General features: G+C 37.0%; 1 protein-coding gene across 1 annotated transcript in view; it reads right to left on the reverse strand.

Annotated features, from left to right (window-relative positions):
• The window catches only part of LOC149813683 (general transcription and DNA repair factor IIH subunit TFB1-3-like), a 98,880-nt gene that overhangs the window by 63,714 nt on the left and 8,503 nt on the right, over positions 1–26,663 (reverse strand). Inside the window, exons 6-12 of the mRNA XM_089990986.1 lie at positions 23,918–24,044; positions 22,648–22,723; positions 22,389–22,484; positions 21,120–21,164; positions 18,473–18,529; positions 18,204–18,359; positions 12,338–12,403 (exon numbers count right to left, since the gene is read on the reverse strand). Coding sequence (XP_089847112.1) covers positions 12,338–12,403; positions 18,204–18,359; positions 18,473–18,529; positions 21,120–21,164; positions 22,389–22,484; positions 22,648–22,723; positions 23,918–24,044 — 623 coding nt within the window. The remainder of the gene's footprint in view (positions 1–12,337; positions 12,404–18,203; positions 18,360–18,472; positions 18,530–21,119; positions 21,165–22,388; positions 22,485–22,647; positions 22,724–23,917; positions 24,045–26,663) is intronic.

Raw genomic sequence — 26,663 nt, forward strand, 5'->3', positions numbered from 1 at the left:
CCAGCATGAATTTTATCTTTGTACAATTCATCCTAACTCTCTTAGGAGATTTTGGTATTAATATAAAATCAAGTTGATTTTTGCTTGGGCCATTCTAAAATCAAGAACGTCTGATGAGTTCACTAAAAACCTCTCTTTTGCTCATAAAAGGGGTTTTCCTCAATTTATCATTCATAAATAAGTCTGCCTAGGATTCAAAACCATTTTGTGAAATTGGTGGATGGAGTTAATTGAATAGAGAGAATCAGTTCGCTATGGTTTATTCATCATTTTTTTTAACATGCTGTAGATACCATTACACTTGAGATCCACTGTCATACTTCACTTTCAAATTACATTCACCTGTAGTATTTCACGGGGTTTCATCATTTTATCAGTATCACCCCCCCCCCCCCCCCTTGTTCTTCCTTTTTTTTTTCTTTTTGAGGCACGTGTTGGTGCCTCAAATGGCAACTGCGGATGTGATCCCCAGATCGGCCATTCCTTTTTTTTCTGTTTTGCCACTGACTGCATACTCAGGGCTTCAGTGATTCCTTCTTCAGTCTGATTATCCCATTTAGAATGGGTTGGACATTTGTGTGCATATTGTGTAAATCTCATACTTACACATATATGTTTCATTATAAATAAATAGTGATAGGACGGGTGATCATATACAACACTTATGTATGTCCAGCTTCCTACCTCTGCAATAAATCACGAATTCCACTACAGGATGGTGCGTCTTTCACAGTGGTTCACATTGAACCACTGTGGCTATTGTTATAGTGATTCGCAGAGAATCACTGTGGTTTTCCTTTGCTATAATGATCCATCAAGGGCCACAATCGTCACTCTTCTTTCACAGTGGTTCACAACGAACCACTGTGATCCTTCATTTCTGTAGCAGTCTATCAGGAAGTACCACAGTGGTCCCCCTTCAAAGTCTATTCGTGAAGAACCGTGGTGGTTTTTCATTATGAATTATTCTTTTTTTCATGATGATTCACCTAGAATCATCCTGGCCACTGCCTCATTAGTTACTTCCTCGCCCTTCAACATTCCTTTTTTTCATAACCCTTTATATTGTCACCCATCCCCTCCACATTGGTAACATATCCAACTCTCACCCGCCTACTTGCTGTATGCTACAGCCCGACATGTTCATGCACTAACCATGCGGGCCACAACATTTGCCCTGCTTTCCCTCATTCAACATCCTCTATTTGCTGCAAACCCGGCGGTTTCCACCACATGGCATTATGATGTTGGTTCATGGCAAGTCCACACTTGCCTCCATACCTGACCCCTGTCAAACTATCTTCATGCAGTTGTATCTTCATTCTGATATCTACTTAGGTGCATAGTAACAACCTACTGCTGCTTCACAATCACCACTCAATCGTACAGCAGCATCTTGCTGAGTGATTTTCTTGAGGTTTATCACAGTCATATCTCTGCACAAAGTTTGAAAACTGCCCCTGCATAGCCATCCTCATTTTAACCATGTATATCACCTACATTTCCATGCTTAGCTTAGACATAATGTTTAGGTCATATATATATATATATATATGTTCTTTAGCTAGCATAAGTACTATTCCCAGCTAAATATATATGTCTTCTTTAGATATAAAAACCCTTTCTATTTCATATAGGCATTATAAGATGTATTATACACATTCACTCTAGGTATCCATATTCTTATTTAGCATAACCATATGCATGCTAGTTCTAAGATGATGCTCCCTTTTGCATGCTTGCCTTCCTATTGCCTCGTACTAACTCACATTTTGCAGAAAATACATGAAAAGTGTTATTTTTCTTCTTAGATTAGGATTTTAATTTTCAGTCTACAATGTAATAGCTAGATATTAATGAAGATTTTAAATTTCAAACCTTAGATTAGAATGTATGAGCATGTACATACCGTAGAAATTACTTATTTCATCTCATCTTCCCCTTTATTTTCTAAAACTCACAATGGTGAAGCACGAATGGCACGTGCACCATTTCTTAAGAGGTAAATTAATCCTAAGTTGATGATCCATATCAATGGCCATAGTCAAGGTATGGACAAAACTTAGGATTGTTATCTTTTACGAAATAACACTGAATCCACACTGGATCCGTTTTCAAAATTCATCATATTTTCCTTAAATATTTTCTCCTTTTATTAGAATTTAACTTAAAATTGACTCAAAATATATACCAATGGTCATAGTTAGGGTATATTGAAAGTTAATTTCATTTTAAATTCTATAAAAGCACCAAATGCGTTTCATTCTTCACCTGAATCTAAATATAGATTATTATATAATACATTCAATGACCATAGTCAAGGATGTATTATATCTTCAATCTTATTTTAATTCATCTAAAGAATGAAATAGCTTTTCAAAAATTAATCTCAAATTCTTCAAATTCATTTCATCAATTAGGATAGAACTGCATCATGTTTTCAAAAATTTCTTTTTCAAAACTCCAAGTGATGTAAATATCTTCTTCAATCAATCTTCAATTCTTGTAAAATCCTATTCATCTTTTTCATTTTCAATTCTATTTCATTTTCCATCTCAAAGTCCAATTTAACTTTGAGATTTCAAAAAATCATTTCATATTCAAAATTTTCAATTCAAATTCATTTTCAAAGTTCAATTTGATTTTGAAATCCCAAATTCAATTTATATTCAAAACTCCAATCAGATTTCAAAGTTCAATTTGACTTTGAAATTTCAAGTTCATATTCAAAATTTCCAATTCACAACAGAATTCAAGTCCAATTCGACTTTGAAATTTATTTATATATTCAAAATTTCATTTTCCAAGTTCAATTTAAGGTTCTTAATTCATCTTCCGAATTTAACAAACTCCAAATCCATTTTAGGATCCAGGATTCAACATTCATATCGGATCTCAGATTTCAGATCCAATTCCCCTTTAGGATCCAGAATCCACTTTCACTTTGGATCTTAGACTTCAGATCCAATTCCTCTTTAGGATCCAGACTCCAATTTCACTTTGGATCTTAGACTTCAGATTCAATTCCTCTTTAAGATCCAGAACCCAATTTCACATGTTGGATCTCAGACTTCTGATCCAAATCCATCTTAGGATCCAGAATCCAACTCTACATTGGATCTTAGACTTCAGATCCAACACCCATCTTAGGATCAAAAACCCAATTCTACATTTGGATCTCAGACTTCAGATCCAAATCCATCTTAGAATCCAGAACCCAATTTTACATCGGATCTCAGATCCCGGATCTTAAGTCCATTTCGAGATCCAATTCAATTTCAAATTTTAGATTTCAAATCCAAGTCAATTTCCAGATCTCATCTGAACTCCCTAATTTTCTATTCTTAAATGTCATTTGATTTTCTCAGTCCATTCCAATTTCAAACTTCAAAATCTAAATTCAATCCTATCTCAAGTATTCATTTCCTTTTCTAAATTCAAAATCCAAATTCAAAGTCGATTTTGACTTTGAAACTTCATTTTTATTTCAAAGCTTCAAGTCATTCTTTCTCATTTATTCTTCCAAATCCTGATTTATTTCAAAAACTTAGAACTTCTCTGATCTATCTCAAGTTCTAAAGTTAGATTCATACATTTCTTCACTCCCTTACCAAGTTCATCTCAGAATACTTGGAAATTTTCTAAATCAATTTTCAAAAGAGCATACATCCCTGCATTGCACAAGTATGATTCTTTGTGCATTTAGATCTTCTAGAGTGAGAATGAATTCTTAGATTATATTTAGGCAAAGCAAAAGGCGTAAATTCGATCCTTGGTTCGATTACCCCTGGTAAAGGCGCCAGGAAAGGTCGAACCTCGTACCGACGAGCGAATCCCGTCTCTCCATCTTTTTCCCGCAAATTTTCAAAACGGAGGCGAGTTATTTTTTAAATATTTTTCAAATAAAGGTCAAGTGAGACAGCGCAAAAGAGTTCCTCTTCTCTCTATCCTTCTTTCTTTTTCTCTTCTCTCTTTCTTTTCTTTCTTTTATTTTTCTCCCTTCAAAAAGGAGGAAAATAGAGGTTGGAAAAGGAAAAGAGAAGGAAGAGAGAGAAACCATAAAGAGAGGAAAAATTTTGCGATGATCACAAGAAGCAATTGAACTTCGTCACAAGCAACTTGAAGAAGATTTGTTCTTCAACTTCTTGAATGGGCTAAGGCCCGAATTTGAGCAAATAAGGTCATCTCTTTTACTCCTCCCTCTCTTGAAGATGTTCTCACCAAGTTAAGTGGTGAAGAAACCCGTATGTGTTTAAGTAAACAAGGATCAAATGTTCTTGTCGTTCCTTGTAATTATGAAGAAAAGGATGGGGTCAATGTTGTATCAAGACTCGGCAACAATGTAAAAACCTATCGTCCTCCTCATTTTAAACCACAAAATCAAGGTGAAAATATTGGACAAAGAGGAAAAAAAGACTATAGCAAAATTATTTGTCATTTCTGTAAAGAACTCGGGCATATCAAGCCCACATGTCCCAAATGGAAGAAGCTTCTTGCCATGGCCACCACCAGTACACCGCAGAAGGAGGAGGTATCTTCAAGTGGACCTCTCTCTCTCTCTAAGTCAAATAGTAGAAGCTCTTCAACCTCTCCTCAAGGGAGCTACATCAGGTGTTGTCGTGTCTACCTCTTCTCCCCCAGGTAAAGTCGCTTGGCTTTTGGACTCTGGTGCATCCTTTCATATGTCCTCAAACATATATTCTCTCTCCGATTATTCAAAAAATATTTCTCCATCTTTTGTTTCCACTGCGGATGGAACTCAATTGAAATTAAAGGCATAGGTAATTGTGAAACTCAAGATTGTTTTATTCCAAAAATTAGATTTATACCTAAGCTAAACTTAAATCTTCTCTCTGTTTCTCAACTCTCGGACCATGGTTGCGATACTAAATTCTCTTTTGATAAATGTTTAATAGAGGATCACCGGTCCGGGAAATTGATTGAGGAAGGCTTTAGAAAATGAGACTTATATTATATGGACTCTCTTCAAGTTCCAAAAAAAATTTGTAATGTCGGCCGACACAAAGATGTAAATGTGTGGCACAAAAGACTTGGTCATCCTAATATCACCAAGTTGTCTTACTTACATTTTGCAAAAGATCTCTATAAAAGGTCATTTTCCTGTAAAGAGTGCATTCTCAGAAAAATGCAAAGTTTGCCTTTTGAGCAAAGAACTATGTTCTCTTATGAACCTTTCGAAATTGTTCATTCAGATGTTTGGGGACCCACACCAGTTGTTTCAAAAGGAGGCTTTTTTTATTATATAATTTTTGTGAATGATTTGTCCAGATATTCATGGATTTATTTTCTTAAGTATAAGCATGAAGTTTTTTCGTGTTTTAAAACTTTTCATATAATGATCAAGAATCAATTCAACTCTAACATAAAAATATTTAGAAGTGATTCTGGAGGAGAATATATCTCCAATCAGTTTAAGGAATACCTTTAGAATAGTGGTATTGTTCACCAAAGGTCCTGTCTTAAAACCCCTCAACAAAATGGGTTGGCCGAAAGGAAACATAGGCACATCATCGAGACTACTAGGACCCTTCTTATATCTCAAAATGTTCCTAAAAACTTTTGGGCCGAAGCAGCTCTTGCTTCTGTGTATCTTATAAATCGCTTACCATCTAGGAATTTGGGAAAGATATCTCCCTTTGAAGTATTACATAAGATAGAACCTGATTATAATAGGTTACGTGTCTTTGGTTGTAAGTGTTTTATACTTACAGATAAGAATGACAAGCTCTCTCCCAAGGCTATTTCTTGCGCCTTTCTTGGATATTCTGAAACTCAAAAAGGGTTTCGTTATTATGACCTTAGAAATGATAAGTTATGTCTCAAGAAATGTGACATTCTTAGAAAACGAAAGCGGTTTAAAAAAGGATGTTTCTCAACAAGAAAATGTTGATTATTCTTTCTTATTTGACTTATTGTCTAGCAATGATGATATATCTAGTGATGGTGGCGTATCATCAAAACATGATGAAGAAAATCGGGCTGATGATGGTGAATGTGACCCACCTAATATCCAAGAAGGTAGAATTTCAAGTGGCCCTATAACCTATTCTCGTAGAAATCAAGATACCTTCGGAAGTGCTATTGATCAATATAGTGAGTTTGTTCCCACTATTGACCACAAAAGATCCGAAAGGAATAGGAGATCTCCAACTCGTTTTGTTTCTTTTGATTCGTTTTCACCTAGATATAGGGTTTGCCTTAGCACTATTCATTCTTACTTTGAACCAAGAAATTTTGAAGAAGCTAAAAAATGTATAGAATGGCAAGAAGCTATACAAAATGAACTCGATGCTCTTAGGAAAACTGAGACATGGGAATTTCAAACTCTACCTATAGGAAAGAAAACTATAGGTTGTCGTTGAGTTTTTAAGGTTAAAACTAAGAGTGATGGATCTCTGGAGAGATACAAAGCTTGCTTAGTCGCAAAATGGTATGGACAAGAATATGTTATTGATTATGAAAAAACTTTTGCTCATGTAGTCTGAATGGTTACAGTTAGATGTCTTATCACTATTGCGTCTATTAAAAATTGGAACATCTTTCAAATGGATGTGAAAATGCATTTTTGAATGGTGATCTTAATGAAGAAGTTTATATGGATGCCCCACCAGGCATAAAGATTCCTAAAGATAAAGTTCTTCGCCTTCGAAAAGCTCTCTATGGTTTGAAACAGGCTCCCAAGGCCTGGTATGATAGATTTACTAATGTAATGCTGGAAAATGGGTTTTCCTCTTGTTATACTGATACTGCTTTGTTTACTAGAAAATCTGATGCAGGTATTGTGATATTATTACTCTATGTTGATGATATGTTAATTACAGGTGATGATGTTCAAGGAGTCAAGGGTATTAAGTCTGTCTTGACTTCAAAATTTGAGATGTCAGATTTAGGATTTCTGACATACTTTATGGGAATTGAAGTTGTTTATTCTCGACGTGGTTATTTCTTATCTCAGTTTAAACTTGCTTGTGAGATTATTGACAGGTCAGGAATTTCTGATGACAAAGTCTGCGACACTCCTGAAGTTGTGGGATAAAAAATGAAAATTGATGATAGAATTCCTCTAACCAATCCTACTCCTTACAGGCAATTGGTAGGCTCGTTGATGTATCTTAGCATCACTCGACCTGATCTGTCTCATGCTATTCACATAGCCAGTCAGTTCCAGCATGCTCCCATTGGTGTTCATATCAGTGATGTTCTTCGCATCATCAGATATCTAAAGGGAACAGTAAATAAGCGAGTATTTTTATCATCTTCTTTTGAATTAAAGTTAATTGCTTATACTGACTCAGATTGAGGAGGTGACCCTAATAACCGTCACTCCACCACTGGCTTTTGTGTCTTTCTAGGTGAGTTACTGATTTTTTGGCGATGTAAAAAGCAACAAAAGGTTTCTCTATCATCCACCGAAGCCGAATATAGAGCCATGGCATCCACTACCATGGAAATTATATGGATTCGTCGTCTTTTGAAAGATATGGGAGTGTTGATCAAAGAACCAACAAAGCTATGTTGCGACAACAAAAGTGCAATTTATATTGCCAAGAATAATACCTTTCATGCGCAAATAAAGCATATAGAGATGGACTGTCATTATGTCAAGGAAGAATACTTGAAGAAGGTCATTGATCTCTTGTACGTGACGTCTGAGTATCAACTAGCGGACTTCTTCACTAAGGCTCTTTGCTCGCCCAGATTTAATTTCCTCCTTGACAAACTTGCGGTTATCACACCGTAAGTTTGAGGGGGGTGTTAAAATATTATCCTTAAATATACATATATATATTTATATATATATAAAGATACGTATATATATATATATATCTTCCTAAAATACCCTAAAGGGTATTCTTGTAATTTGCCATTTTACGCATATTCCAATAGGAATATGCATTGTAATTTTCTTTTTATTTCTTCTTGTTTTTTGTTTTTTTTATTCTTGAATTTCGAACCATATTGGGGGCCTCCCAATAGAGACGTTGGGGGCTCTCCAACGTCTCCATTGGGAGCCCCCAATGTGGTCCCTTTGTGAGTGTATAAATAGGGGTGTTCCCCCTTGTATTTCCTAAACTTGAGAGACTCAAGCATTTGCTCTTTTCTATAAAATACATGCCTTAGTGCATGTTTTGCTACTTTTACGCTTTTGTGCGTATTTTGTTCAAGTGTTGTATGAGTGCATTCGTGCACATCTTTTATAAAGTATTTGTGCTTGTATGCGTATTGTCTCTTCATAGACAATTTTACAGTTCTCTCCCTCTCTCTGTGTTTTTTGTTCTATTTTTTGCATTTTTTTATGTTAGTTTTTTTTAATATTAGCCACTTTTTTTATTTCTCCCAACACAAGGAGTAAGAAGAAGAAGACTTCCTCTCTCTCTCTCTACCGACAAGTAATCTCTCTTTGTCTCTTGGTTCTTTTTTTCATTCTTTTTTTATCTTAGTCATTAATTTTTTTAATGTTAGCCTTTTTTTATTTCTACCAACACTGATTCTATACTCTCTTTTGTTTAGATAAGATTGCATTTTTTTTGTCCCTACATGCACATTTATATGAAGGCAGTAATTCGGGAATACAAATTACAATAAAGATAAGAATTAAGAAATACGGATTTTAAATATTTGTGTTGTAAAAGGACTCACATTTTTCGATATTTATTTGAGATTTTCTATGTCTTATTGGTTGTTACTTCATCAATAAAGAATTTCTTCTATTTATTTGTATTTTTAGATATTTTTTTTAAAGTTTTTTTTAAGTTTAAAAAAAATTGAGACTTACGCCTCGCTTTGGTTTTGGGTGAAGCGCCTCGATACGCCTCAACACTTTTCACAACATTGATTGAGAGTCATATGACAAGATGTACTGGAATCATGAATCAAAGAAGACTTACCAAGATCAGAGAAGGATGAGAGTCATGAGACCACGACTCTGGTTAAGGAAGATGAACGTCTAAAAAGAAGTTAAAGAGTCTCCACCAATTGAGATAAGGACATTCTTCCAACGGTTGTGTCTTGAGAGTTGCTCATGTCTTTAGTCTCTTGAGGTGGACCAACTGAATCCACCTTTTTCTCCTCCATTCTTCTCAACTTGGGACATGATGGTTTGATGTGTCATGGTTCATGGAAATAATGACAAGTGATTTTTCTCTTATCGTAGTCATTGCCTTGCCTCCCAAAGTGAGGTAGCTTGTATGTGCGAGTAGAATTTTACGGCCCAGATACCGCTAGGACGGATTCATCATAATTCTTAGAAGTGCGTCTCTTCAACCTATTCTCCTCCATGCTTAGCTCTTCAATAGTATCAATAATAGAGGGAATTATTCCTCTATGGAGAAGAGCTGATTTGGTTGTTTCAAATTCAAGTTGCAACCTATTTATGAATTGATAGAAGTGCTCTGCATCTATTTGTTATTTACGGAGCTGCATGTACAAGGGACAATGCCACTTAAGTTCAAGAATAGTCAATTCCTCCCAAAGTTGGGATTGAGCATTGTAGTATTCCCTAATGCTCATATCCCTTTGTGTCATGGTTCTAATTTTATCTTGAAGATATCTTTGAAGGAATATACATTTTTGAGGTATTTTCATGCATCATTGACATATTCAAATTTAACCAGACTAAAACACTTCTTAATGTCTACGCTATTAATGAGCTAAGACATTATCTTCGTGTGACCCATTCTCTCCTTTCCATTTTTTCTCATAATTGGTTATGGCCTTGGTCCTCTCATCATCTTGTAATTAGGGATGTCAACGGGTTGGGTTGGGTTCGAACCCAGGTGAATCCAAACTTAGATCCGGTTTTCAGGTATGGTATCAGTTCCGAACCCGAGTCTAATTGGGTCCACTATAAGAAAAAACAAAATCGGACCAGATAAGAACTACATGAACCAGACCCAAACCATACTCGATAAAACCATATTTTTTATCATTTTTACATTGAAAATTTGTGGATCTTAATCGGAACTTAGGTCAGGTCCAGGTCTGGTATAAAAATTCATAAACTGTACACGGGTCCATGTATTAGTCGGAGCTTCGAGTCCGAACCCGAGTCTTAATCAGGTCTTATTATTTATCACCATACCCAAACCCTATAAGGTTTGGTTCAGGTCGGGTCCAGGTAAACCCGACCCGTTAACACCCATACTTGTAATGCAACGACCTTTCATTTCTCTGCGTAGCTTAGGTTCTGGATCAGACTCGTCCACTAATCCCCACAAACCCTTGCCCGATATATGGTGCTTCATGATTGAAAAAAAACATTACATAATTAGTATCATTTAGCTTAACGAGGACAAAGGTAATACTTTCCTTGTCTTCCATGTTTACACAAGAGAAGAGAGAGAGAGAGAAACACGTCTGCTTGAGTCACCATGAACACTTTGGAGAGCTTTTCACGAACACGTGATTGCCAATCTCCAAAAGTCAAGAGCATTATGGCTTTGATACCATGTAAAGAGACAAGAGCCTTCAATCACGAACAAATGTCCACAAATAATCCAAAGTGTACAAGCACAAAGGGGCCATTATGGGCACAATCACAAATGCCACTAAGGGCATACACCAAAGGCACACAAAGTAAAAAAATAATAACATGAGAGAGGGAGAGAAGAGAGTACCAAGGAGTGAGAGGGCACCTCACTAGGTCTAACGGCTAGTTTGACTAGCTGTTAGTTAGAAGAGCTAGCCATTAGACCAGCTCTAACAGCTAGTCAAGGTCAACTTAATCGACCAAAAATAATAAAAAACTAAAAGTACTACAATGAATAAAAAATATAATATATATATATTCTAGATATACATATACATACATACATATGTATACATGAGCACATATATAATATATATATATACAAGATATACATATTTTAACAGCGACTCCCTGGGGGCAAGGGTAAGCCCACAGAGTTTTACGCTGCCAGGACAGTGATCGTAAGTACGGCAGGCAAAACCAGCACAGCTAGGTATCTAATCCTGAGGGTGGTTTCTCCGTGTAAATATCAAAAAAAGACGAAATTGATATAGTAAATCATTTTTTTGTTATAGCTTATTATATTGAGAGGAAAAAGTTTAGCACCATGCTTAAAGAATGAAAGATCAGTTTACTGTTGGCAGTTAAAAAGCCTAGACTTTTTTCTGAAATATATGCAATAAACTATCTAAATGTGCTGAAGAAAGAGACTAGCCAATTGCAACACCTTGTCATGACGAACCAGTGACTTGATAAATAAGTCAACACCCGGTTCCTCTTGTATCAGATTGCACATGTCACATAGGTGTGGGGGCGAAGGGTGTGACAACAATTTAAAAAACTTGCGGGGATGTGTGTGTGTGTGTGTGTGTGTATATATATATATATATTATTTATTTGTTACTACTACTATGTGTACAATCTAGTTGGAAAATCACAGATGCAAATTATATAAATTCAATCTGACCTCATAGATGTGTTTAACATGGTTTGTATGCTAGGCATCACACTATGGATCATTTTTCCGATGTAAAAATAAGATTTTATGAGTCATGAAAGTTTGGTACATCGTAGGCCATTGATTTTTTAAAGACCTTGAAAAACTATTTGCAAAAAAAATTATTTAAAACCTGTTTTCTACTAAACAAACTATACATATCACATTTGTAAGGTTAAATTTACAAAAGAATGGAAAATTTGTGAGAAGTGTGGTATTTTCTGTTGGATAACATGTACAAACGATTGTAGCAAATTTAGATTGTATAGACACACAAAGCTACAAGTTTCTTTAGGTTTTTAATTTTGTTTTTCAAAATTGAACAATTTTGGACTTGGTCAAAGTTGAACAAGTCAAAAATTGGACAAAAATGGCCGGTGCAGAGTTGACTGCTCCCGACACTTGTTGACCCGCACCCAGCATTGTCGACGCGGGTGCTTCAAGGGTACAGAAGCACCGATGTTACATAGGATTGCACGTACATGCTTCCATTAGAACACTAGTAACTCAAAGCTAAGCAAGTCTGTCATTCATATTTTTACCACAATCATCTTGCAAGAATCACAAAAGACACAATACCAAAGTTCAGATCCTATGGCTTCTCCAACATGAGAAAAGTGTGGAATTTCAATACAGTAATGACAAATTACTCTGTATAGACAGACAGAGACAGACTACCCTTTGTGAGATCACATCTCACAATATATTTTATGTGCACAAAATAAAAGCTAAAAGATAACTTTATTGAGCATCAACTGATTACAACCATCGTCTCTGCAGGAAAAAAAGATGAACAAAATTAAGATATCCTATTTCACATGAATCAATGAGTACAAGGAGTATGTAGCTACCGGTAGATGCATATAATCATCTCCAAGATCAGCTTCCATGTCCACTGTAGGATCAACCCTTCGGATCTGAGTGGCATATCGTAGCATGAAGCAAACATTAAAAAGAAATACTAGCATCATGCAATTATGAGTAGAAATAGGAGAATGTGCTTAATTCTGTTCATTGATCATATAGTTCATCAATTGAAATTTCCACTTTTCCAAATGAACCAGCAATAAATTAGCATGTAAATTTAAATTCCAATTCCAATTCCAATTCATTACCTTTCTTCTGTGCATTACTTTCGATTTTTTTCAATCATGCATGTTGTTTTCAAAATTTTAGCAGACATGTACACACATCAACCCCACGAGTATCGTAACATAATATGGCAGCAGGTTTAAATTATCCCTCAAATACCAAAACAGGAGCACTTGGATTGCATATAAAGACTACAAAAATCAAGAAGACATAGTGGTCCCTCAGAAGATCGTGAATGAGTTACAAGTCTATCACAACAGGGCATTGCAGTGATAACCACAATAATGAAAACTAACACAAAGGAGCAAGTTTTTCAAGGCAAAATCATGGCTTAAGAACATGCAAGAATGAATAAGAAAAGAAAATTCATGAATTCTCTGTTTTTTTGTAATCATAGAATCTTAGCTTATCAGTATGGGACATCTTAGATTACACCAATGAATTCACATGACAAGTTTTCCAGCCAAGAGTGCCAGACCACAGCCAATCACCCAACCGTGAAATTAGAGAATTATCAAAGCTCTCGCCAGATGTGAAAATCCTCAAGCGGCTACTTTTGTCTTCCTAAATTTCCTTTACAACTTTTTTTATACCATAGCACTAAAGTTAAATAAACACAGAAAATGCATACATTATACCAAATGCCCTGCTTGGAAAATACATGTATTACCCTAAGGTATCTGCCACCCAAGTCATAGAATTACAGCTGAGCAAAGTTTAGACTTGATTCACCACTTAGAATGATTTGGACACAGTAGCTTGGTTTTAGTCACTGCTCCCTTTCACCTTCCAGCCAACATACTACCATGTAGTGGCCTTGAAGTAGATGGGAGGAATCATCCATGACCAACAGCACAGCCCTAATAATTTCTCATCTATCCTAAGGCCAGGTAAACCAAGATTAAAAGTGTATGGCCAAGTTCTTTTTTCCCTTTTTTGGACGTGAGATGCTTGGGAAATGGCATCATCATTGGTGTTGTCTGTCAGAGAGCCTACCCAACTATCTGCTTCCTAGCCACCCATGGTCGATAGCTGAAAGACAACAGTTGGGAGGTAGACCACTGATAAAGAAAGAGAAATTAGAGGAGGTTGACCCAATAAAAAGGGGGGTTGATCAAGTAAGAGAGACCTTCAACCAAAGCAGAACTCAACTCCCTCAAATAGCAACACTTCTAACAATTACAGGAGTGATTCACTAGATTTAGGCCAACCATGTTGGTACCTGCACAGAAGCATTGAGGAAATCCCAGTTGACACATGTTAACTGTATCGAGTCTATCCACCATGCAGTAATGTCAACACATGTTATGCAAATAAGTCAATACGGTCCTACATCATAATCTAAAATGTCACTAGAACATTGCCACATACAGATACCAATGGCAGGCAACAACTCTTTCAAAGTTCGGTATATCAAACATATGATCTTCAGTATACAAATTTGATTGGTTGGCAGCATCCAAACAGATTTCAACCCAAGTTCAATTGATAAGGTTTGCATCTATGTCACATGGGTGCGGGTGCGGGTGCGGGTGCGGGGATGCGGCACTTTAAAAAAACATGGGTGCGGGGGTGCGGCAAAAAAAAAATCGGACCCAGGTCAGATTCGGATCCAAACAGGGAGAAACCCTCCCCCACGCGGAAGCAAGAGCGTTTTTGCTCATGCACACATCGTGGCCGTCTGTTTGCATTTTGGATGAATGCCACGTGGATTGTTGACATTTTAGCTTTTTAAAATGCAAATCGGATGGCCAAGAGAAAAAACGCCTTCTTCGTTCTTCTTCTTTACATAAATGACCCTAGGTACCGCACCAGGTGCCGCACCAGCGTCGCGTCAACGCGGCTGCCGCACCTGGTTAGCCGAATCCCTGTGACATAGGTTTGCATCTATTTTGTTATCCACATCAGAAGATAGGGTGCTCTCAATAGACATTAGTTCACAACTTGATTATGAAAGTCATATAGAGACAATGAAACCCATGTCCTAAACTCCTAATTTATGATCCCAAAGGAAAACTGGTGTAAAATGGATCATTACTCCGACGGTAAGCGATACATGTTACAGACAACTCATCTGAACTAATCAGAAACTATGTCACAGGGCCTCGGCAAACCGGGTGTCGCACCCGCGTCAACGCGACGCAACGCGAGTGCGCGTGCGGGTGAGGTCAACCGGACCCTGGGTGCATTGATCGCACCCAGGGTCATTTGTGTCCACTTTTTAGACTTAAAAAAATCCTGATGAAATATGTTGCAGAGGAGTTTTGCCCTAATCCTCTACTCCCGACCTTGCCTCCTGAAGCCTCTGTCGATCGACCTCTGTCGGACTCCGCTGCCGCCGCCGACCGCTCTGTCGAACCTCTCCTCCTCAGGTACGCTCTCTCCTCTCTGACTCCCTCTGCTCTCCTCTTCGACCCCTTCCCTGCACAAAGAGGGCGCAGGGAGGGGGCTCGGCCCCTCTCCTGCCAACAGGGAGCGCAGGGAGGGGGCTCGGCCCCTACCCTGCACAAAGAGGGCGCAGGGAGGGGGCTCGGCCCCTCCCCTGCCAACAGAGAGTGCAGGGAGGGGGTTCGGACCCTCCCCTGCACAAAGAAGGAGGACAGGGAGGGGGCTCGGCCCCTCCCCTACACACAGAGAGTGCAGGGAGGGGCTCGGCCCCTCCCTTGCCAACAAGGAGCGCAGGAGGGGGCTCAACCCCTCCCCTGCACAAAGAGGGCGCAGGGAGGGGGCTTGGCCCCTCCCCTGCCAACAAAGAGTGCAGGGCTTGCGCTCGACGATAGGAAATTGGCGTCGTCGGGGGATTCTCCGCCGATGGCGTTTGGTTTCTTCGATGATGAGATCAGCGTGGAGTTGCATCGGCAGAAGGCAGAAGTCGAGCGGTTGCTGAAAACACAGGTATTTGCTTTATTTGCATTCTTATCCGTCGTTTTTGCATTTGTTATGATGGCGTTTAAGATTGGATTGCTTCAGACCTATGTCACACGGACTCGGCTAGGGAGGCGCCGCACCCGAGTCGACACGCCCCGACATGGGTGCGGACACGGGTGCGACTTCGAACACGGCCCAGACTCTGTCAACGCCGAGTCGGACTCGGTCAACGAGTCGAGGCCAAGTCCGTCCTTGTTTTAGACTCGGTCAACATTGACTGAGTCCAAAAATATCCATTTTTAGGGCAAAAAACAAAAAAAAAATATTATATATATATATATATATATATTAAAAATATATATATAACCAGACTTTGCAACATATACAGCAAGATATTTGGTACTTACTTGGAATGTTATCAACATCAAAACGCATGATCTTAGCCGTGTCCCCTAATGGGCTATAGCCGACTTATTATTGATATATATATATATACATATATATATATATATAGCCGAGTCCCCGTGTCCAAAATTTTTTAAATTGCGCCGCACCCGTGTCGCACCTGCACCCATGTGACATAGCTTCAGACTCACGTTGGGCTGGTGAAATTTTTAGACATTGAGAATGGAACTCGATCAGGAAGGGTTCCTTTTTGCATCTTTTTGGTTTCTTGGTCGATCAATTGTGTGTGTTCGGTTTTCAGAATTTCTTTGGGTTCAAATTCAAAGGAAAACGCTTCCAATTTGGGAGGAAATCTTTGGTTATTTCCTTTAAAACATTGGATTATATGCTGAAAAGAATTCTTTATTCTTCTTTTACTATTGTTGTGGCACTGCTGAGCATGAATATTCGTGAGAAAATTATGCAAACAATGAGGTAATGACCATTTTTTGCTTCTTCACTTTCGACGTGGCTGAAGGTTTAGTCTGATTGGTTTCAAGGCATTTGATAATAATGCCTCTTTGGTGTAATCTTTTGTTGGGTTGTGTGTTGTTTAGTGTTTGTGCCCGTGGTGCCATTTTCATTGTTGATGCTGTCACCCAGCAATTAAGGAGTCCAAGCAAAACAAGCAAGCAATGGTTGCTTGTTGGTTCTGTATTTGTGTTAGTTTAAGAGTGATTCAGGTTGAGTTTCTTGATTATTTAAATTTCCTGTCAATAACAAATCTCAAACTCACTTCAATGATTGTTTCTACTGCTGGGCAACAATGATCAACGTGAACAGAATGTTGGAAGCAAGTGTGCATTTTCACTCTTTTCTACCACTTTCTGATAGGTTTAGTGTTTAGTCCACTGGTTTGGGGGTTATGGGTGAGGGGAAAAAATGTATGCTTGGTCGGGCCTTTTATTGCTTAATGAAAAATAATAAAGAAAACAAAAACTGAATTTAATGTTGATAAGGAATGTTGATGAATCCCTATTTCTTTTCATTGTCTGACAATACTAACTGATGCTTAGGGTGAATTTTGCATGCATGATGAATGATATTATGACAATGTTAACTGTTAAAACTTCAAAATTATATATATATAATATATATATATATATATATAATTTTTTACATTTTTGCCCCGCCACACCCCCGCACCCAAGGTTTTTTAAAGTGCCGCATCCCCGCACCCGCACCCATGTGACATAAATCAGAAACAAGAAAGTCATCAATATCATGCTTGAAGAAAAATTCACCAAGCATAAACATTCACAACATGGACTGGATTCCAAGCTATGTCACAGCTCACCACTCAGTTCATTAAATGCATAGATCAGACTGTATGGATGGATTTAGCATGGTCAATTTAGTATCGCATTTTCCATTTAACAATTCAGATGTGAAAATCCCTTTTGATAGTTATACCCTCATGTAATATGAACCATTCATTCTTATCATTTCTAAGATATACTTTTATTTAACATTTATATTTTTTTTATGGAAGTGTGTTTTAAAGTAAATGAACCATGATAAAACCAAGTGGCTATCAGATTTACTTCAAAACCGCATCAGCAATGAGATTTTACCCATTAATATGAAACTTGTGGCGTACACATCTACACCTTTCATATAATTGTCAAGCATCGGTAACCAACGGGTCCCCGCCTGGCGAGTTGGCTCCCTGCGTATCAGACGCGGGACTGCACCTAGGGGTGGCAAAATCTGACACGACCCGCCAACCCGCTTCTTAGCCGGGTTTGGCTTAAACGGGTTCATGTCGTAAACGGGTCGACCCGCCTAACCCGTTTATTAAACGGGTCGGGTTCGTGTTAAGGGTATGCCAACCCGGCTGACCCGTTTAATAAACGGGTTAGGCGGCCTGGTCAACCCGTTTACACGAACCTGTCAACCCATCAACCCGCAACCCGTGTTATCGGGTCGACCCGTTTAATAAACGGGTCGTCGTGTCGTGTAATCGTATCGGGTCGACCCGACCCGTTTATTAAACGGGTTAACCGTGTCGAGTCGGGTTACCCGTTTAATAAATGGGTCGTGTTCGTGTTTGCCACATCTGACCCGTTTAATAAACGGGTTGGGTTCGTGTTGAGGTGTTCTGACCCGCCAACCCGCCGACCCGACACGATTGCCACCCCTAACTGCACCTGGGCAGGGACCGGTCAAGTCACCGCTCGGGTGCGTCCTGCTATTCAAACACGCCTTAAGTGCATCTTAATGAACTGTCTACAGAAAGAGATATCAATGCAAAAGGACCTAGAAACATTAACAGTTTAACATCATCAATCCCTTAGATGACAATGTAAGCACCTTATGCCGAGCTTCACTAGCCAATATATCATCGTGCTTCAAAAAGACAGCAAGCTCCTCATCTTCGGCTGCCTCTGCTGCAGCTGCTACAGAATTTTTGGTTTTGTTAAGGTACTCAGCTCTACAATATTTTGTCCAGAAATTCTTCTCTGTCATCTGATAATTACAGAACATAATGACTACGTTTTAGTAAAAAAACACAAACACCAGATCACATAAGCAAAAGGTAAAAAGTGAAGCCGGCCTCAAACATAGAAGTACTACACTACCTTGCTTGGTACTAAATTTAGAAAAGCCCGATGTACAGCTGGTTTCTCAGCAAAAATCTGTAAAAGTTCCACAAAATCAAATTAAAAATAAAATTTAGAGAAGATAAACTTTCCAATTGCAACACTTCAAAGAGTTGCTTATCAGTTAAATCATTAGACACAAAAGAATTTGCATTCAACTACTAAATCTTAAAAGATACTGTGTTAGAAGTGATATGATAATACTTTTCCATGATAAAAACAACATTTCAAGAAATAGCAAAAGCAAATCCCTTAATAATACTGACGAAAAGGAGCAATCCACTTCAAGCTTTTAATCTACATAAAAGAGAAAACTATAACCAAATAAATCAAGGGCATTTAGACTTTCTTTCTTACATCGTTTTGAATTCAAGAGCAGGTGTAACTTCCCTTAGTCTTGCACTGGCAGGTAACTCAATGGATTTACCTAATTCAATGAGGAATAATATTACTCTTCAACTATCTATTTGCATTAACATAGCATCAGAGTAAGGGCATCCTTGCTTTTTGTGCACCTGGTACATGATTTTTGACATACTGGTCGTACTCTATCCTTTTGTTCCATGCACTTCAAGTTAATATGCTAATATCTTTCTCATTCCAAAACAGTGGCGAGCAGGGCAGTCAATCACTTTTATTTGCTTTTCCACTAGGTTGTGAAATTAAAAGAAAACAGAGGATCAAGAGATACAAAACAAAAATTCTTAAATCAACAAACATGATAATAACTGAAGAAAAAGTATCTTAGCACCAATATATTCTCTGACAATATCTATGTCACATGGGTGCGGGTGCGGCACTTTCAAAAAACTTGGGTGCGGGGGTTCCGCAAAAATATAAAAAAATTTATATATATATATATATATATATAAAGTCCAAAAGTTGGACATAAATGACCTTGGGTGCGTTGACTGCACCCAGGGTCAAGTTGACCGCATCGGGTGCGGCACCTAGTTGAAGAGTCCCTGTGATATAGGACAATATAATAATTTATCCCTCAAGAATGTGTGTGCGAGAGAGAGGAAGGGAGAGAGAGAGAGAGGTGACCCCCAAATTCGCCAGCTAGCAGGACTCTTTTTGTTGTATTAGCACACATGTCTAACCCTCATTACGTCTAGGTAATATATGGCACTTGCTGGACACTGGATAAAATAGATATGCAAGTGCTATAATACAAATAAATAAAAGTAATAAACTCCAATTATCTATGTCGCCACAGAAGTATCCTAAAAATGAAAAAAAAAAAATGCACCACAGAATGTTTCTAAAGACAAGTTGCAGCAACCATGGATGCCAAGAACGCTGTCATCAAATATAATATTTTGAAACACCATTATTGGCTCCATCGTTTACAGCTATAGCCATTAGCAATTTTTTTTTCTTGAATATCGCATTGAGAACATATTAAATCCAGTGAATATGTTAAATTAGTTATTTTATATCTTCCATTTATGTAAACATGAGTGCTTAGCATTTATTAGAGATAATTTGGCATTATTAATGCATAAGCATACTGACAAATATTGGCGATATTTTGAAAATATCACAAAAAATGTGTGATATATTATCTTACAGTTTTAAACTTTAAAATCTCACGATATTTTCAAAATATCATGATATTTTTTACAAAACTTAAATATCGTGCTTTTATCACGATATTCACATTTTTATCACGAGATTTAAAATAAAAAAAGAGACCCTTGCTTTAAATTCATTTAAAATGCATTGAACAACATTATTTTCAAGTGAATAAATTATCATTAAACTCTCTCTCTCTCATTTAATAGTAATAAAACTTCCTCTCATCCACCAAAAACATAAAACGAGTTTCTCAACAAGGCAACTTTGGAAAGTGTTGATAATAGAAAACGGTTTCCTAAAATCTATCTTGGAAATTAAAAGCTTTAAATGCATTGAGAATAGGAAAGGTCTCCTAAAGTCCAACGTGTAAATTAAACCCATATTTTGAAGTTTTAAATGATTTTATTTAGAAGTTTCAATTTTGGACAAGACCTTAAACCCATATCATTTTCTAAAAAAAAATTTGCCCCATATTTATTAAATATTAATTAATTTATTTTTAGGCGATATTTTTCTGAAAAAAAAAACTAGAGATAAATAATATTTTTCAAATCTCACGAGAAAAATCTTGGCGATAACTTGCCATTTTAAACTTTTGTCACTATGTCCATAAGAAACAAAAAGATTCTAATTCTATCCCCAAGTATATCTTACCATTATAATACTTGGCACCTGCAAGATAATTTTTTTAGGAAAATGTCATCACTTCCATAAACCAGATTTCGTGCTGGCATAAACATGCATGTCTGTGAAGCAATTGAAAAAAAAATGCATTCCTTGGTCGAACCTGAATGTGAATTTCCCTTTCAGTTGCCTATTTCAAAGATCTTCTCCACAATTAAAAGTTTGCAGATAAGCTCATTACACCCTCAGATTATAGAAGGGAATATCACAATCTTTCATGCAAGTCCATAGAATTCATCAATCCAAAAACAAACAGAAAAAGTAGTAGATGAAACAATCATTACAACCTACATGATAATCTCATAAGCCAACCAGCACCAAAACACAGGAATGTAAAAAAATCAGAATGCCTTAGAAGTACCTGATGTATGATTTCGGAAGTCAAATTGAATGTCACTTTGTTTGTCTGGAAAAGTGAAACAGTGACTTAGAAAAACAGAAATGGTCAGGAAAAAGTACACAAAATGCATGGTTTTGGGACCACAAGGGATATATGGAAGCACTTAGTTCATTCTTGAACACCCAGTTGATTGAACATGAACCTTTATCAATTATGACATTAACAGCATGTTTGCTTCATGAAGTTTTGAAAATTCATTGTATGGGAATAATTACTTTGTCCATGATTTACATGAATACAGAACACATGTTCCTCAAGAACGAGGAAATGACATTTTTAGGAATAATCCCCTCCTCATATATTGCAGAATGTGGATGCCATGGGTCAAGACAATCTTTATTCCAAGCAATCAGCTTTCAATTCATGTGAGAAAATAAGCATACCAGAACATTCAGATGCAATATGATGACCATAATATCTTGGGAGTAAAACTTCCTACTTGTAGAAATGCTGCAATATCTTTTTGGTGATCATCTAAACAAAACTTTAGATACTGAAAAAGAAAGAAATTCATGGACCTTTTGTTAAAAAAGTGTATATATATAGCTATACATACTATGTATAATATATATATATGTGTGTGTGTGTGTGTACATACCAATGTATTGTACATATATTATATATACATATGTATATATATAGTATATGTGTATTTTTATATATTTTTCCTTTTTCTTTTATTTTTTATCTAGATCATTTTGAACTAGAATCAAACTAGTCAACACATTTTTGACTAGTTTGATAGCCATTGGAGCTAGTCCAATGGCCACAAATAGAGCCGTTGGACTAGCTTCAACCACTCTATTTGAGTCTCTCAAGAGTCTCTCTCTTGAGCTTCCATTTGTATATAAATAGGGGTTATCCCCTTCACATTGTATCCAATGCTTCTTGCATTTTGTGGATTGAATAAAATATTTATTGTTATATTCTTGAGCCTTCTTGTGTATGCTCTTTTGTGGGCTTTGTTGGTGTTCCCTTCGTGGACACTTGTTGTGCTTGCCCACTTGGATCTTTGGTGAACTTTTGTGTTCTTGATTGAAGGCTCTTGTTTCATTATGCCTTTGCCCTTCCTACCATAGCAAGAAATTTAGAATCCAGGAAATCCTGAACTTTCCATGGCATCCAGATGCAGCATGAGAGGTGGGTAGGCCAGACACAACTGCATAAGGACCAAATATGCTAATGAAGGAAAAATCAATAAACATTGCTGGGGAAAAATAGATGATATACCCGACCATCAGTAGAAGGCCTGATATCTGCAAGCATGGCACTTTTAAAACCAGTGTGCTGCTTTGGTTGCCGATAGGTTCCTTGATCAAGCAATTTCTGAGCAATTGCAAACCAGTAAAAATGATCAACATTATTAAGCAGTATACTGGAGGCTTAAATGTTGTATGCCCAACAAAAATGACTAAAAATTGGTATATATTTGTTTCCAAACACGAGTCAGAAATATAAAAACAGATCTTGTAATAGCATGAAAGTAAACCTTTCTAGTAGCCCAAAACTCAGCCTCTGTCAGAACACCAGCAATGACAAATCGTTTGTGCAGCTTCTGCAACTCACTGTCAAATGATGCCTTTGAGGATTAGCAAGAATGACTATATGTTTAAGAAAATGAAGAAAAGCAAGTAAATTTCTGATAGACCATATCCTCAACTTCAATCCCATAACTTGCAAAATATATAGATAATAATGTACTATTAAAAATTCTATCATGCAAAGTAAACCACTTTCTAAAACATATGCTCCAATAGTTCACTTGTTCATGGCTTTTTAATGGCACGTCAAATAGATACTTTTCAATTCTATGACATAAGCAAAAAGTCAGACCCTGTATTGGAATTTGGAAAACAATGAGATAAACAGAATAGTTAAATAGGTTAATGGTCAATTACTTTTTACTTTGAGGACAAAAATTTTAAAGAAATTGAATTGCCTTGGAACCAGAAAAAGTTGAAGATAGCAGTAGTCTCTATCCCTGGATCCTGAAGCTATGCAAACAAAAAGTGCAAACAACATGGTCTGAGTAATGCAAAGAAGTGATTTGTAGATAAGATCTTGAAGATATGCACACAAAGATGCAAATAACACCATGGTCTGAGTAATATCATGACCCAAAAGTAAAATATAAAAGAGCAATCTATAATTGAGAAATGGCAAGGCTGAAGTGACATGGAAGCTCATTGAAAGTGGAAAAATAAATGACCACATGCCCGCTCAAGCTCATGATTAGGAAGTAGCTGGCTCAGATTGTACAAATCAAAGAGCATGATTTTAAATCGCCAATTAGGTAACAATACCAAAAAAAGGTAAAAAATAAGTATGGTTACTATGTTGCATGAAAAAAAAACTGTCAATTACAGACCCAGCAATGATAAAATTAAAAAGCAGGAGCACAGCATAAAAGCGAAGTAATTTTCATTCTTGAGCTATGGATTAGGCATGCTTTTGCATTGAACGTACTAAAATGTCAAGTTATCACAACCACTTACCATTCAGCTTTGTCAAATCTAAATCATGCATCATCAAACATGAATACAGATAAAACAAGTCAAAAAGAGGGAAAAAATAAAAAATTTTCAAGAGAAGCTGCGAGAAGAGAATGAAATTTCAAGAAGATAACACAACAAAAGAGTTCAGAGGTTAGAAGGTAAGAGCTGCATAAGAGAACAGAAACAACTTTTCAGTTCTACAATTCCATATCATAAACCAAAGCATAATCCTTGAGAAAATGCATGTTTCATCTAATAACCAACTTATTCTCTCGAAGTAGTTTCATTCTGTGCTCCATCTCTGCAGTATTAAGTTGTTCATCCTGGACCGAAACAGCATTAGTCTCTTGTCCACATGCAGCTGCAGACTGGAGCTTCCCAAGAACTTTACCTGTACAATGACAAAGGAAAAAAATCATCAAAACAAAAATTTCTCTAAGTTTTAGGAAATGTATCAGACATCAGCCTATAGTAACTATTCTAGCATTTCTTTTATCGTTGATTATTTTGTATGTGCCATGAATGAATGCAAAAATGCTGTTGATGATTACTAGTATTTATGTAATCTATGTAAGAACTTCTGCACCGCCAAAGCACCTGTGTTGCACCCGCACCCATGTGACAGAGATCTAAAATTGTCCAAGTTTAAAAAAAAAATAAACTTATACTTGTCTAATTGTAAATGCATTTTATGATATACATGTATATTATATATATATATATATATATATATATATATATATATATATATATATATTACACACACACATATATAAATATATATAAGTGTGTCGGTAATGCGTATGCACCTGAGCACCCAAGTTTTTTGAAATTGTGGTCTCGCACCCGCACCTATGTGGCATAGTATGTAATAGATGTGGTGGATAACTGAATATTAAACCCAAATGTTATGATTTTTTAGGTAAAAGTCGCACTATCAGCTGGGATTGCATCAGTTTAAAATACCAGCAGGAGATATTTTTGTGTCACGATCAGTGTGTTTTCTATCAGATTCATGACTTCTGCAGTCTGATCCTTTTATTTATAATTGAAAGATATAGACCCTAAGACTGGTTGATGGCCAGAGTTTTATCTGGTCAAAATTATTAATGGCCAACCAGAGACCAATGTTAGACATACCATCAACTAATGTTTCTAAGCACTAAAGCTTTCTTGAAATCACCTTTCATATATGGGCATTACACATTTGTCAAGGCATAACTAATTCAGTTTATCCTCTTTTGAAAAGGAAAATGTCACCAAGATGGGGAGTGAAATACACTGAACTAATAACTAAACAAAACAAAACATCAGCATTGATTATCCTCTCAGTGAGAAGAAAACACCAACAACTGACTTTGCAGAAAAGTCAAATAAAGCATTAGCTTCATAGTGCTCTCAAGATCCGACTCACATGAGATGATGAACAATATTTTGACTTAAGTCCACATATCAATCAAACCCTCCATGTTAAATATACTGTTAGAAATTAAAAGTACAGAGTACATGACAATAAATAAAGTCACAATGACAGATTCTGACTCGTCATCCTCATGCCCCAACAACCTCCTCTCCATGTGAGTTGAGTCTGCTTAGACAGAGGTTAGAGCATCTCATTTGTAATGTGATGGTCATTGGTTGGATTTCGATAGCCAGCTTTTCTCTATCAATCTTTTCAAAAAAAAAACGCAATCAAATCTCTTTAACAGAAATACTAATGAATATTGGAACCACAGATCCTCTTCTGCATGCAGAACGACACTGAAAGGCCAAAATTGGTAAAACTCCAGTTTGACCATCAGTATAGTAGGCGTGGATCAGAATACAACAACAACTACGCCTTCATCCCAAAACAATTGGGGTCAGCAATATGAACCAACAAAGAAAATCATTCTGGGTCTTCCACATGAATCCTTCTCCTCCATTCATTTCTATCCAATGCCATGTCCTCGGTGAGGTTCAAAGCATTCATATCCTTTCCTATCACCTCCATCCATGTCTTCCTAGGCCTACCCCGACCTCTTTTAACTAATATATTTTCCCATTTCTCCATCCTTCTAACTGGAGCATCATTAGGCCTTCGTCGAATATGTCCAAACCACCGTAAACGATTCTCTCTCATCTTATTTTCAATGGGTGCAACGCCTACCTTCTTACGTATCTCCTCGTTCTGAATCTTATCTTTTATTGTATTTCCACACATCCATCTCAACATACGCGTGAATCAGAATACAAACAACAACAACAACAACTACGCCTTCATCCCAAAACAATTGGGGTCAGCGATATGAACCAAAAAAGAAATTCATTTTGGGTCTTCCACATGAATCATTTTCCTCCAATCATTTCTATCCAATGCCATGTCCTCGGTGAGGTTCAAAGCATTCATATCCTTTCCTATCATCTCCATCCAAGTCTTCCTAGGCCTACCCCGACCTCTTTTAACTAATATATTTTCCCATTTCTTCTATGTCCAAACCACCGTAAACGATTCTCTCGCATCTTATTTTCAATGGGTGCAACACCTACCTTCTTACGTATCTCCTCGTTCTGAATCTTATCTTTTATTGTATTTCCACACATCCATCTAAGCATCCGCATCTCAGCTACACTCATTTTTTGAATATGATGTCTCTTGGTAGCCCAACATTCCGTACCATATAGTAAAGCGGGTCTAATAGTCGTCCTATAAAACTTTCCCTTCAACCGCAATGGCATTCTACGATCGCACAACACTCCAGTTGCACTTTTCCATTTCATCCACCCAACCTTTATCCTATGATTTACATCTCCATCAATTTCTCCATACTTTTGAATGATGTATCTCAAATATTTGAAATAATCATTCACCGGTATTTCTTGCTCACCAAGCTTCACTAGACTCCCATCACTACTTCGTTGCTTACTAAACTGACATTCCATATATTCAGTCTTACTCTTACTCAACTTAAAACCTCTAGCTTCCAATGTCTGTCTCCATAATTCTAACTTAGCATTAACCCCAGCTCTA

This window comes from Nuphar pumila, chromosome 16 (assembly GCF_984573655.1).
Source record: "Nuphar pumila chromosome 16, dmNupPumi1.hap1.1, whole genome shotgun sequence".
Taxonomy (NCBI): Eukaryota; Viridiplantae; Streptophyta; class Magnoliopsida; order Nymphaeales; family Nymphaeaceae; genus Nuphar; species Nuphar pumila.